Source organism: Salvelinus namaycush, chromosome 26, assembly GCF_016432855.1.
Source record: "Salvelinus namaycush isolate Seneca chromosome 26, SaNama_1.0, whole genome shotgun sequence".
Classification (NCBI taxonomy): Eukaryota; Metazoa; Chordata; class Actinopteri; order Salmoniformes; family Salmonidae; genus Salvelinus; species Salvelinus namaycush.
The window spans coordinates 30,349,736-30,365,012 of record NC_052332.1 but is presented as its reverse complement, the minus strand read 5'-3'; the positions used below and the strand labels follow the sequence as shown (position 1 = coordinate 30,365,012).

The following is a 15,277-nucleotide window of genomic DNA, read 5'->3' as shown; positions in this document are numbered from 1 at the left end:
ATGTCCCCAGTTGGTCAAATTGTTGTTCATTTACTATTCTTGTGGGGACTTCATACACACACACACACACACACACACACACACACACACACACACACACACACACACACACACACACACACACACACACACACACACACACACACACACACACACACACACACACACACACACACACACACACAAAGAAATCACAACCATGGACAGCCACATCATATTTAGCTTACGTTGATTGGACTAAATTGTGTTTGGTATCTTTTAGTTGTCACTGCATTAGACTAAGTAGAGGTGATTAGATAATGTTGAAGTTGAAATGGTACTGGAATAGTGGAGGCAGCGCCTGTTTTCTTTGTGAATTGTAGTAACTCTCTGTGGTTCTATATCAATAGTTGTTTAGTGAGCCGAAAAATCCAGAAACATTAACTTGCTTGACTATGCTGTAGGTCATGTAACTGTCTGTTACTGTACATGCAATATGCTTTGTGGACTTCACTGGACAGAGGTTGCTATCCGGTTTTGTGATAAGACAAAGGTGTGGTTGAATTTATTCTGCCACTGTGTCTTCTTATTGTCTCTGCCTTTAGGCCTATATATATCACGGTCGCAAGGCATATTCATTAACAGGCTTGGCTTCCCCAGTGACTTTACCCATGCACCGCTACTAGTGCTCACGCCCCCTGGAGACCGGGCATTTTCCAGTGTATTGTCTTCTGACTGAACAAAATGTTTCAGTCATTAAGTCTCAGAATTAGGCACACGTTATTCATCAATGCTGAATGCTTTGTGAACTAAGCTGTGTGAGTCAGGGATTTAGCTCCCAAACTGATTGTTTGTCTCAATCATTTGTTTCCTCTGATGTCGCAGAGGAAACAGCAGCTACCAGTTTACAATAGCTACATAATACTATCATACCATCTGCATATCTATTCGTACTCGTTATGTGCCAATGAAACATGTGATCAAGATCAGACATTGGTATGTGTGTCCACGTGTATGTCTGAGTGTGTGAGCCAGTCTGACATATTCTGACACATCCCTGAGGCGCGAGCTCTGTTTTCCTCTGCAGACTTGTCACATCAATGCCTTTGTCCCTGAGCTCTCAAACTGAGTGTGTGTGTGTGTGCGTGTGTGCGTGCGTGCGTGCGTGCCTGTGCACGCGCCCAGACGCTTCATCAGCAGTAGCTGTCCTCTGTCTCTGGCGGTTTGTGATTAATTAGTAGAGAAGTGTTCCATGAGTGACAACAGAACGGCAGTATTGTCTGCCTGTACAACTCCTCTGTCTCCTCACTGGGTCCTCACTGGGCTGAGACCTGTCCTCCAGTCTTTATCATGTGTCCTGGACAGATACACAATTAGAAAAGAGGGTTCTTTGGGAAGGGTGATGGTTCTATGTGGAACCATCATGACTCAAAAACCCTTTGAGCCCTTCAATGGTTCTTTGCTTTTTAAGTGATAAACAAAATGCAGGGGCGGCGGCTCATTCAAATATTTTGGGGCGTGGTTTGCGCACCGCTCTTTTTGCTCAACCATGAGTGAGAGTGTCATTTCAGTTCATGTCATCTGTTGTGTTATGCCTTTACATGTTAAATATAACTATAGCCAGTAACTGTGTCTTGAGAAAGACTCATTTACAGCCTTGTGTCAATTGAGAACAGTCGACTAAATCAGTGGTTCTCAATTCTCTCCTCAAGGACCCCCAGCTGTTCCAGAGCTAGCACACCTGATTCAGCATGTCTATTAAGACAATAGTAGCACCTATGGGATTTTTACAATGTCATATGGCTAACCAGAATAAGAAACTATGGTTCTTCAAAGGATCTAAAATAACCTTTCAGATTGAGAAACCATAAAAAAGGGTGCTATATAGCCCCCAAAATGGGTTGTAACCATTTTTTTTGTGCTCTGCACAAACAGTTTAAGTTGTTATCAGTATGAAAAATAGTTGCCAAAGGTTTTGAGCAGGTGCTGTAATCAAATGGTGCTGTGCACAAATTTTCCTCAGCAAAAAGACACCTCTGCACACTAGAATAAATTCTCCCAGGTGTGTCTAGAAGGTTTTGACCCTTCATCAGGTCTCAATGGGTTAAACATCACTATAATGGATACTTGGAAGTGTATATTGTAGTGTGCAGTATTTTTTGCTGATTTTAAATGTTCAGTTCCAACATCAAGTAATTCACTTTTAGTAGTGGACAGGATATTGTTGAAAACATTTTTGTGTGCATATCAAAGTGATAACACTATATCGCCATCTAGTGGTGTTGTATGTCACATGGTCACCCCTTTGTAGGGGTGACCCAAACACATTTAAGGCAATGCACAGTATATAATAGAGCCATGGTTACAAGGAACTCCCTTCCATCTCAAATTATCCAAGCAAACAGCAACATTAGCTTTAAAAAACGATTAAACCAACACCTCCCCTATCTGACCTAAATAACTTGAATGTATATGTCAACTAATTATGTATGCAAGCATGAAATTGCTAAATGTGACAGAATGTAGGCCTATAGTCTTCAGTGTCTTCAGTGTTTTGTCAGTACAGGACCTTTTATGTCTATATTTGTTTTAAATTTATGTAGTTCTGCTGTTCTTGTCTATTATTGCTCTGTATAATGTAAGGTTTTATGTTTTGTGTGGACCCCAGAAAGAGTAGCTGCTGCTTTTGCAACAGCTAATGGGGATCCTAATAAAACATTACATCATAAAACTATCACAAATGAATCAGGGATTATATATCATCTTTATTACAGATGTTGATTGAATCTGGACTGAATGTTAACTTGAGTCTGTAAAATGTATCACCTGGAGTCTGGTCGGACAGAAACGGTGTCATGGTAAGTCTATTAGTGCCTCTGTGCAGCAGGCATAGGCTGGCCACCTGCCCCAGAGAGAAGTATATTTTCAGAGTACATTTTAATAGGTCCATTTTTACTCTGAAGAAACCCCATTAGGTACATAAAGCCATGGAGAGCTGCAATACTGAGCTATTTATTTACCTAGCCAGGAGACTACTCTCTCTGTGTGTGTGTGTGTGTGTGTGTGTGTGTGTGTGTGTGTGTGTGTGTGTGTGTGTGTGTGCGTGCGTGCGTGCGTGCGTGCGTGCGTGCGTGCGTGCGTGCGTGCGTGCGTGCGTGCGTGCGTGCGTGCGTGCGTGTGTGTGGTTGTGTGTGTGTGTGTGTAGACTCTCAAAACCCCACTGTCTCTGTGGGTTTCTCTCTACAGGATTCAAGAACAGTACAGACCAATAGGTGTTCAACAAGAGGTTAAAGCTGCAGTTTAAATGACTCATCTGTGCAGAGTCATCAGTAAAATATTTAATACATACTGACATCTGCTCTGGGATATATAGTATATACTGTATACGCATATTAATAAGTCCTGATAAATATGTAACACCCTGACCACATGTCCAGTTTCAATACTCAAGAAAGAGGAGTGTGTCGTTTGAATGTTTGTACAGTAAGGCAATATAACACTATACGGTGCTTCAAGTAAAGAGCCATCATCATTCGTAGTTTATGTAAACTCAACCTATGTAAAGGAGGTATAGGATCCATAGTACCATAAATGACTGCATAACCTGCCAAATAAAACATTTATTAGACACCTACAATAACATTAAACTCAACATTTTACAATTTCCTAATCCCAATATCACCGTCACAAAGTAAATATCACACATGTAGTAAACAGCAGAGTATTGATAACAGTATATTCAGGTTATAATTTAAAGCCAATCTGAGCCCTCCTGCTGGTGGACAGATTATGGCATCATCCTCTTCCCTGGTTGTTTACACTTGGCAGTGAATCAGCTGTCTGCCATCTTCCTCTTATATGTGACCTCCAAGCATATTTTACCACACTGTCTGAGCACGTTGCAGTTTGACCGGTAAAGTCTGTCGAATCCTCGGCACAGAGCCCAAAAGTGTAACTGATAATGGTTGAACAAGGCTCTTTTATGCCACGGATCTGCATCTGTAGGGGGACAGAACATGATGACTACACTCTTAGAATTAGTGGTGACTCAAGGAACCCCTGGAGTTCCTGAAGGAAACATTGCTAGTCAATGGTTCATATTTGCACATTCGGTTAGTTGAGGGGTTCTTGGAGGAACCTTTAATGGTTCGATGTAACAACGGGTTCCTGGAGAAACCCTGGAGTGGAGGCGTGGCTTAGTAGTGGCGTGGCTTTGAGATAGATCTTTTCTGGGCCACTCGTTAGAGTAAATGTCATTCCTGTTCTGTTGTGTTGTCATCACATGTTAAGGTTGAACACTGACAGTTGTGTAGCTTCAATGAGGCTAACAGAGGTGTATGAGTTCCTCAAGAGCCTATGAAAATCCGAATAACCTCTGTATGTAATCAGCAATGTTAATATTATTTATATTATATTTGAATATGTCATATGCATAGGTATTCAAGGGAAATGTTCATTTCAGTGTACAAACTTGAATGACAAGAGGCTGTCTGCGCTCTTTAAAGGTCCTTATTATTAAATAGTGTCTGTACAAACTTAACATAATGAACAGGACATTTACACCAATGGATAACCAAAAATAACAATTTGAATGCCAGGGCTCCAATAAGCCACGCCTCCAATCTGATAGGCTGCCAGCTCTACAATATATTATTAAAAAGGTTAAAAATGTCACCCTCCCATCACAAAAAGGTTCCGGTTTAAACCTTTACACAGGGGTTCCTCGAAGACCCTTTTCAAAGGGGTTCCTCAAGTAACCAATTGTATATATGTTTATTATCTACATTTTACAGAGTGGGATGAAATACAACAAAGAAGCAATATTTTGATACAGGAATGTACATCTTTATGGATAAACCCATACAGCCGTTTATTGCTGTCCTCTTTTGACCTTCTGAATGGTTCACCTTCAAAATGACTGAACAAAAGAGAGATTATTTAATAAAAAATATTGAACTATATGGAACTGTCAATCGATTGACTTACCAAATTGATCTGGTAGGTAGTAGGCTACAGTACAATGGCATTTGATAGATGCAACATAGCCTAAGCTGCCTAAGCTAAGCACACAATGGAAAAAGTCTGGTAGCATCATTTGGATCATTTATTTATTTGTTGGATGAAAATCAAAGACATTGAAAGGAATTTGACAAAATGGCACTGTCCAACAGATGCCATTTCTGTGATGCGTAATAAACAAGCACCGCTTGAATGATAGCAGTTCGGTCAATGCCCTTCTCTTACCTTGGGAATTAAGTCATTTCCATAAGTGACCTTCATTTGTTTAGATGTAGTCATTGTTGACGTCTCGGCATATATACCAGAGCATGACGTATAGGAGGAGCAGGATGGCAAAGAGAAACAGAGCTATGAATGTGGCTTTGGTGACAGGGGACACTGACTGCATGACAGGGAGGACAGTTGAACGGAGCTGTAGAGCTCTCAGACTTCTCTGGTGATCAGGAAGCACCTGTCCCACAGCCAATCTAATAGGAAACGATCGTGCCCTCTACAGTATACTGTATATATATTTAATTTTTTCTTCAAGGTGCTTGAGGTATGGTAGGCTATGGCTTGCATTCTATTAAAACTTTAACTTCAATTAGCTAAGCTACAAAGAGCCTATATCCATCTTCCTAATAATATTACAATATCCAAAAGAGTCAACGTATCACCCCATTCCTCAGATTCATTTGAAGTTTAGTTCTTTATTTTACTTTAATTTATAATGGATTATGGTTTTTAGTTTTATTTGGGTCTGAGACTGCCCTCTCAAGACGAATCAGGTTAATTGGTGATGCTGGAGTACTCAGAAGCATCATCCTCATCCTCATATTCATATTCAGATTCATCTTCATTTTCATCCTTCCCCCCCTCATCTGCGACACAAAACTCAGAGGGCAGTGGTCTGTTGGGAGCATTAAGGTAGTATGGAAGGGGACTTGTTGTCTTAGGCATGGGCACAGTTGTCTGGAGTGTGGGCTGGGACACACTTTGGTTGTCGGGCATATTCTCAGTGGGTACAGGAAGTGGTGCAGGGGATGCCATCCTATCAGTGGGTGACACCACAGTGGGTAATGTGACTGAAGTAGGGGGTGGCAGTGGGGTATTTGGGCCAGCACCCTCCAAGCGACGGACACGCCCCACAAGCATCTCCACCAGCTGAGTGGCATGACTCTGATCAGTCCTGATCTTCAGGGTGAATTTGGCCTGGGTTTCTCTCGCTAGTCCATCACCTGCTGAGATGATCTCTATTTCAGTCAATTTCCTGCAAAACGTCAGACAGGCGTTGTTAATCTATATGCATGCTCACATATGGTCGATGTTGAAAAAATGCCTCCACGTCATTGTGACCCTATGTGACCAGACCTTGATCCTCTCTTACATTGCTGTAGCCCTCTGGGTTCTATTGCGTCTGACGAACCAGCAGCACACTGCTCCCAGCACCAGGAGGACGAGTAACAGAACCACCACAAAGATGATGAAGATGTCTGAAGCAAACCATTTGGATGCTGTTGCATACCTGTTCCCACTGGTACTCATGCCTGAGGTGTCTTGAGGACAGGGTGCCTCCTGGAATAGTGCCAGTATGCGTGGCGTATGCGAGTCTAACAGAGGTCCAGATGTTTGTTGGTCCACTACTGTCTGTTCTTCAGTCACATCCATGTGTTAGTGAAAGGATAATGACAACTTAAACAGATCCATGCCGCTACGTTTGATCTGATCACACATGCCCTCATATAGCCTGTATCTTTCTCCCTCTATTGTTTAATGATTATCCATCGGCATTTCAAAACCAAAGAAACACACTGACAGCAAATAAGAACAGGATGAGAGACTACCTCCCTCATGGAATGGAATGTGTTTACTGTTATGATGTCACAATTAGATGTATCTTCCAGTGCAGACACCATAACAATGGAATCATTGAAACATACAGTATCTACCCATGTGAATCTGTGCTATTCTGGAAAGATATATCCACAGGGAAAAGCACATGCAGGATATCTAAGTACACAGCACATCCTTGAAAAATACCTATCGAAACGTTGGGTGTTTATGTGCTGGATCTAAATAAATGAAGATACTAAGCCTATACACTACCGTTCAAAAGTTTGGAGTCACTTAGAAGTTTGGAGTCACTTCCTTGTTTTTGAAAGAAAAGCAAATGTTTTGTCCATTAAAATAACATAAAATTGATCAGAAATACAGTGTAGACATAATGTTGTAAACGAGTATTGTAGCTGGAAACGGCAGATTTTTTATGGAATATCTACAAGTCCAGCATCCAGGGGTCGCCTCTTCACTGTTGACATTGAGACTGGTGTTTTGCTTTAATGAAGCAGCCAGTTGAGGACTTGTAAGGCGTCTGTTTCTCAAACTAGACACTCTAATGTACTTTTCCTCTTGCTCAGTTGTGCACTGAGGCCTCCCACTCCTCTTTCTATTCTGGTTAGAGACAGTTTGCACTGTTCTGTGTTGTATGAGATCTTCAGATTCTTGGCAATTTCTCACATGGAATAGCCTTCGTTTCTCAGAACAAGAATAGACTGACGAGTTTCAGAATAAAGTTCATTGTTTCTGGCCATTGTGAGCCTGTAATCGAACCCACAAATGCTGATGCTCCAGATACTCAACTAGTCTAAAGACCAGTTTTATTGCTTCTTTAATCAGAACAACAGTTTTCAGCTATGCTAACAGAATTGCAAAAGGTTTTCTAATGATCAATTAGCCTTTTAAAATGATAAACTAGGATTAGCTAACACAACGTGCCATTGGAACACAGGAATGTTGGTTGCTGATAATGGGCCTCTACACCTATGTAGATACTCCGATAAAAAGTCAACCGTTTCCAGCTACAATAGTCATTTACAACATTAACAATGTCTACACTGTTTTTTTTAATCAATTTGATGTTATTTTAAATGGACCACATTTTTTTTGCTTTTCTTTCAAAAACAAGGACATTTCTAAGTGACCCCAAACGTTTGAACGGTAGTGTATATACAGCGCATCTAGAAAAAAATATTCCTTTGGAATTTGCCTCTAGTTTTTGAATGGTTGGAGAAACAATTGTTAAGCAGAGGGACACAGGGGAACCCAAGAGCAGACTCAGATGAGGAAACAGGGATGAATGAACCAAAATATTTATTGTTACACAGAGAGATATGGAGTGCAGATCCGGGGAAGCTCGGATGAGTTGCAGAAAAACCAGATGTGGTGACTGAGGTTGGAGTTGGCGGAGTAGAACAGGGTAAACAGGTCCTGAGGGGAATCCAAGGTAGTGGTGGTGAGTAAAATCCAGAGCAAGGTAGTTGGGTGGTGAGATGTGGAACAGAAGCCAGAGACAGAGCAGTAAACTGCAATGAGAGGATAAACGGTGTCAGGCAGGGAAACAGGCACAGCAGAGTAACTTGAAAACTTGAAAAATCAGAAATGGCTAGAATCATGAATTGACTGAGCAGAGATTACAATCTGGCAGAGTGGAACTGGCAGGACTGAGTATTTGTAGAGGTCTTGATTATGGAACGAGTTGCAGCTGGTTGGGATCTGTTCTGACTCCAGCACACCTGTCTCCAACCACACAATCACACAGAGAGGGAGAGAAAGAGAGTGTAACTGCAGGTCAAGAAGACACCGCATGAACACCAGAGGGCGTAGCAGGAGCAGTTGTGACACCAATTACTGAAAGCTAACACTCATGAACCTGGGAATTTAACCCACTATCCTGGTATTGCAAGCACGTATGCTCTATCAACTGAACTACAGAGAACCACACTGATGCATTTCAATCACTCCAAAGAATATACTTCCTTCAGACTGAAATTTGACATTAACAGATTTGACATATTGTATCTTTGTGCTATAAACTTTATTGAGATAATGGCAAATGCCATATTTAATAGATTCCTAAAATTATTTTTACACATTTGTTTCTGATATATACGATATATAATAAAATAGCTTGATGGTCCATGTTAATAGTATCTAAAATATCATGTGTGAATCCATTTGATATCATGTATGAATCAATTTGACTTTGTGAACCCCCAACTCCCTATGGGTATGACGGCTCGCTCAGTGAGGTTGTTTCACAGAAGTGGCTACCTCAGAAATATTAGTGACTGCCCCTGCCCTAAAGCCAACAATGTTAGAAAATCTTATATGCAAATAGGTCATAGAGTACAAAGCTTATTCAGAATTCAATAACTTTAGACTGGTGGTTTAAAGATGTTTATAACAAACGTCCCTTGGAATATCATGGAACAAGACTTCCCTCATTATACATCTTATGGGATCTCTGACTTGTCACAGTGTCTTCACCACAGTGTCCTCTCACTTGGTTACTGTTGGCAACATTCTTGAGTCGTGGCAGCGATGGTGATGACCAGGGATGGGAGGGGACTGTTGGTCAGGGCTGGTTGGGGGGAGCTGGTGACCAGGGATGGTAGGGGACTGGTGGTCAGAGCCAGGGGGGGATAGCTGGAGGTCAGGGCTGGTTGGGGGCAGCTGGTGACCAGGGATGGGAGGGTACTGGTGGTCAGATCCAGGAGGGGATAGCTGGAGGTCAGGGCTGGTTGGGGGCAGCTGGTGACCAGGGATGGGAGGGTACTGGTGGTCAGAGCCAGGAGGGGATAGCTGGAGGTCAGGGCTGGGTCTGGGGAGCGTTTCTTGCTGGCCCTCCAGCAGGCGTTGATGAACATTCGGGACAAAGAAGAGCAGGACACCTCCGATCATGGGAGGAACCCCAGCCAGGTAGAAGGCCATGTGGTAATCTCCAAAGTGGTCATGGAGTAGCCCTGCGAAGACACACAACTCAGTATCACACAGAGAGGCACCACTAAGGAGCACTTCAAGGTGATTCACACAGTCAGAAACATTAAACAATTTACAATAAGGCTCATGTGCATACAGTACTGATGATACTAATATATACTGAACAAAAATATAAAACGCAACATGCGACAATTTCAAAGATTTTACTGAGTTACAGTCGATTTGAAATAAATCAATTAGGCCCTAATCTATGGATTTCACATGACTGGGCAGGTATGCAGCCATGGGTGAGCCGGGAGTGCAGAGGCCCATCCACTTGGCAAGCCGACACTGGGGAGCCAGGTCCAGCCAGTCAGAATGAGTTTTTCCCCACAAAAGGGCTTTATTACAGACAGAAATACTCATCAGCTCATGAAACATGGGACCAGCACTTCACATGTTGTGTCAATATATTTTTGTTCAGTGTATATCCAATTGATATGTAAGGGTTACACAAGGGATACAGGATAATACAGACATTTTGCATCAAAACAGTAATAATTTGTATCTGAGACAATGACACAGTGGGTTAATGGCCATTTGAATTACTGTCCGAAAGGAGGTGAGACCTGCGAGGGGGGGTCCGGCGGTCATGGGGAGGGCCATGAGGCCCATCAGGTAGCCGATGGCCTGGGAGGCTCTCTGGGGGCCCACCAGTTCAAATGTCACAGGGGCCATGAGGGTGATGACGCAGCCGTCACACAGCCCCAGCAGTAGACACACTGCAACCAGCCCCTCAAACCTGACACACAGAGGAACCAGCATAGACACCAAGCCCAGCACCATGAAGGAGCCTGCCTGGAGGATGATGACAAGGACGGGGTTAAAGAGGTTTGTCCACTACTGTTTCATTCTAATCCTGTTCAACATTTAGTTCTAAGCACAACCTCAGACTACTAGAGTGTATAGTCGCTATGCCATCCAGGGGAGGACAGTGTTCCTCTCTTATCTAGTCACGGTACTTCCTATGTCAAGGAGTGTCAAACTCAATCAGCGCACAGGCCATATTGAAAAAACACAAGGAATTCACAGGCCAGACATAACCTATTATGTTTGTTTTTACAAAAGAAAGTGCATACAACTGGCCATTGTTTTATTTGAAAAAATATGGCCCTTTATAATGTCTACTTATGCTGTGTACAGGATGCTGTATACAGGATGCTGTATTTTAATGAAAGACCCACACACTGTCGAAAAATAAGAATATTCATCTATATAGCATTTCAACATGTTAAAACAAAATAAGGAGCACTCAAATCATTGCCCCGCTGATAGAAATGTGTCCCGGGCCTTGTGTTTGACACATGTCCTATGTTTTTGAAAAACAAAAGCAGAAATGATAAACACAAATAGGTGCTGAGTGGCGTAAAGAATCCAAGTCCAGGTCTGAAAATAAAAAGCCTTTAACGTGTGGGCTAAGACATTATTAAAATACACCGAGGTGTATCGGCTTACGCCTTCCCCAGGGTGTCTGAATGTTAACTTGGCACCTGTCTGGGGTTATACTTTTCCTTTTGCTTTTCAATTACTATTCCCCTTCAAGAGTACCTGAGGTTGTTTTTGGAATACTTGAAGTACTCCTGCTACTTCTTTGACTTCCTTTATGAATATCCATATGCACAATATATACAAAAGCATGTGCACACACCTCTTCAAATTAGTGGATTTGGCCATTGTATAAAATTGAGCACACATCCATGCAATCTCCATAGAGAAACATTGGCAGTAGAATGACCTTACTGAAGAGCTCAGTGACTTTTGAACGTGACACTGTCAAAGGATGCCACCTTCCCAACAAGTCAGTGTGTCAAATTTCTGCCCTGCTAGAGCTGCACCAGTCAACTGTAAGTGCTGTTATTGTGAAGTGGAAATGTCCAGGAGCAACAATGACTCAGCCACGAAGTGGTAGGTCACACAAGCTCACAGAACGGGACAGCCGAGTGCACGAAGCGCGTAGCGTATAAAAATAGTCTGTCCTTGGTTGCAATACTCACTACCGAGTTACCAAACTGCCTCTAGAAACAACATCAACACAAGAACTGTTCGTCGGGAGCTTCATGAAATAGGTTTCCATGACCGAGCAGCCACACACAAGCCGAAGATCACCATGCGCAATGCCAATCGTTGGCTGGAGGGGTGTAAAGCTCGCCGCCATTGGACTCTGGAGAAGTGGAAACGTGTTGTCTGGAGTGATGAATCACACTTCACCATCTGGCAGTGCGATTGACGAATCTGGGTTTTGGGATGAATTGGGGTGAATTGGAACGCCGACTGCGAGCCAGGCTTAATTACCCAACATCAGTGCCCGACCTCACTAATGCTCTTGTTGCTGAATGGAATTCAGCAATGTTCCAACATCTAGAGGAATGCCTTCCCAGAAGAGTGGAAGCTGTTACAGCAGCAAATGGGGGACCAACTCCATATTAATGCCCATGACCTTGGAATGAGATGTTTGACGAGCAGGTGTCGACATACTTATTTTTGGTCATGTAGTGTATGTTCTGTTGGATGTGGTTTACCTGCAGGTAGATCTTGCGTGCCCCATGGAGCAGGTCTCCCACCCTGCCAAACAGCAGGTGTCCTACGCAGGAGGTCACCCCGATACACACCAGGAGGACCCACTCCTTCACTGGCGTCTCCACAAACTGCTCCTCCACAAAACTCATCTGACAAGAGGCATCAATCAATAGGATACACTGAATCATTGGCCAGGTATTGTCGAACAATCAATATTAACAAAAGGTAAGGCCAGAGTTCAAAAAGGGAATGTTTCCAACTTCGTAGAGATTGCATTCAAGTTAAACGTGCATATGTCAGATCAATCGGAAATTACCTTTAAATGTCAAGTGTTCTACAAAACGCCTCAGATTAAATCCCGTCCTAAATGATAAAATTTAAATAATTACACAGCTAACTCACCAGGTAAATGTAGGGCACAAAGTTGCCCAGCATAGCCGTTGCCACCCCAAAAGCCCACACCCTGTAATTAGGGAGGTGAAACACTCCAAGGTTGCAGTACCTCCTGGTCTGTGCCAGGCCCTGCTGCCAGCCACTGCTCAGGTTGGCAGATGAATGCTGGGCCGTGTTAGTGGACATATTCCTGTGGTAAAGGCGTGAGCTGAAGGAGAATGCCAGGGCTGCCTGGATTAGCATGAGGGCACTGAGGATCTGAAAGGTGGTGCTGAGGCCCAGCGGTGTCCCCACCTCCTCCAGCAGGGCGGGCAGGCTTATGGAGAAAACACTGCTGCCTGCCATCACCACCCCGTTGACCAGGCCGAGGCGCTGAGGGAAGTAGTGTCCCAGGGTCACCAGAGAAGGCAAGAAGACAAAGGAGGAGCCACAGCCAAACAGAACCCCATAGGTGAAGTACCACAAACCTAACGACCTTGGAGAGAAATACACAGTGACAGCAGCAATATAATGAAAATTCTTGAAAATACATCACTAGGATTTTCAGATTAACCAGTTTTCATTTGTACAGTAATTTATTGGAGAAAAGGTGCTAGAAAGAAGCATCCTAAGTTACATGGTGAATGAACTTGTCAGAAGTCCCAAGAAAGCCACAAGGGCCCCACAAATGGCCGTCACCCTGCAGCCAAAGTGATCAGTGACAATACTGACCAGGGGGGAGCAGAGAAAGACCATTCCCATGGCCAGAGCACCAACCCAGGCTGAGGAGAGAAGGGGTGAAGATCATCTACTATTTTAATTATAGAGTAATACAGCAATAACACAGTCATTAGGTATTTTGCAGGAGAATCATCAACTGGATTGTGTGCGTGCATGTGTTTGTGTATGGCCAATAATCTGTGCATAGCGGAGCGGCCCCACTGACGTCATGCTTTATCAATGTTTGGAGACGCACAAATAAAACAAATCAAAGTTCAAATTGATCAACTATTCAGAGTTGTCTGAACAATACTGTAGGTACCCAAGCAAAACTTTCCTCTCACCTATTGCAAACTGAGAAACTTCATTATTTGAGTCCTCGTGAGCTTTAACAAGCATCATATGTATGATTCCAAAAGACTTCTGAATCCCAAAGATTGATCCATTGCACCAGGTGGCTGCCAGGACAACAAGCCAGACGAAGCGTCCCTCCGGGAACCACTCCAGGTCGGGAGCTGAATCTGCATGGGCACATGAGACAATCTGAGATGATGGGTCCTTGTTTTCCTCTGTCTCACAGTCAGGACGACTGCCATCTCTTTTCATTTCTTCATGCTCGTAATATGATAAATATGTTCCTAAGGACTGTGCAAGGCCTGGATCAGGTTTCTCAGACTGTGTTTTTTGGCTCTCCATCCTCTGAGATGCTGTCTCCAATTATCAGGCCTCTCATTTTCCCATGAACATTGTGTTAATATCCCTGCATGATGTCTTAGCTTCCCAGCATGAACCAATGAACCAAATCAATGCTGTTGCATGTGCGTCACAGAGGCTGTGAGCTGAGAGTAAAGATAACAAGTGTTACGCTCAATCATTAACCACAATGAAGAAGCATCATGGTCATGTTTGACCTTTATTTAAGCAGGGAGTCACCATTGAGACCAGGGTCTCTTTCACAAGGGAGCACTGCATATACAATTTCATAGACAAAATAAAAAAATCCAATTCAATATAAAACAAGTAAAATACAGCACAATACAAATATTAGTGATGAGCCATTAGCCCTTTATGAGGTCGGTTTGGTGTCAGTTCGATTATTTAAAAAATAATCACAGTTTTCGACTTCAGTTTCGATAGTTTTTTCGGACATTAGACGTGCTATGCATTATCTGGGTTGAATGCTGTAACAACACAGAATAAAACAATTAGACCTAATACAAGTCCCATGTGGAAGTGACTGCCCATTACTTATTAACTATCATTTATTCACATTACTTTACTTTAATAAAATATTTCAGATGTTGTGTATATTACTGACTTTATTTTTTAATTCCAAGTTATTATCTCATCTCTATAGAGCTGCTGCCTATGCTGTCTGACAAAACCACTATTTTAGTAGTTCTTCAAAGTAAATAAGGCTTTTATGACTGCTGAATACCAACTATCAATCACTTAGATCATGTATTGTCAGGTAGAGATACATCGCGAAGCAACTTTTCTCTATCCCTCTCGATTGCGAGTTCTCTCTTCTCTCTGTCTCTGGACAAGCACAATGGATTATGGTCAATCTAGTTAATTACCATGTTTTCTTCGCTAAACTAAGTAGAATATTTACCTGTTGGAAACTACAACTCCCCACTACATCACACAGTTTGGGCTTTATCCGTTGAGAAACTGCAATGAATAAATGCACATTGAGCTCACAGAAGAAGAAAAAATTACTAAATGGTATTCAAATAATTGAACCGATGTCGGTTAATTAGTTGTTTAAAAACCCAAAAATAACGACATTTCGGTTAATTGCTCAGCACTAACAAATATTTAAAAAAAAGTTTAGTCCAGGGTGGGTTCATGTCATTTGTAATCGAATTTG

At 42.5% G+C, this 15,277-nt stretch overlaps 1 protein-coding gene across 6 annotated transcripts; it reads right to left on the bottom strand.

Moving 5' to 3' along the window:
- Positions 1-8,110: 8,110 nt before the first annotated feature.
- Positions 8,111-14,252, bottom strand: LOC120021388 (monocarboxylate transporter 8-like). 6 transcript variants are annotated; one of them, XR_005472501.1, is made up of 8 exons: positions 13,749-14,252; positions 13,322-13,466; positions 12,715-13,180; positions 12,315-12,461; positions 10,365-10,593; positions 9,576-9,779; positions 8,452-9,497; positions 8,111-8,339 (listed from the first exon to the last, which is right to left on the bottom strand). XR_005472501.1 is itself a non-coding variant. In XM_038965139.1 (6 exons), exons 1-6 carry the CDS (start codon positions 14,098-14,100, stop codon positions 9,316-9,318), a joined length of 1,803 nt encoding a protein of 600 aa, XP_038821067.1. In that variant the 5' UTR covers positions 14,101-14,250; the 3' UTR covers positions 8,111-9,315. The 6 variants fall into 6 exon arrangements, 1 of the variants encoding a protein (XP_038821067.1); XR_005472500.1 differs by having other exon boundaries at positions 8,452-9,779; positions 13,749-14,250; XR_005472504.1 differs by having other exon boundaries at positions 8,452-9,779; positions 13,417-13,466; positions 13,749-13,813.
- Between the last annotated feature and the right edge of the window lie 1,025 nt (positions 14,253-15,277).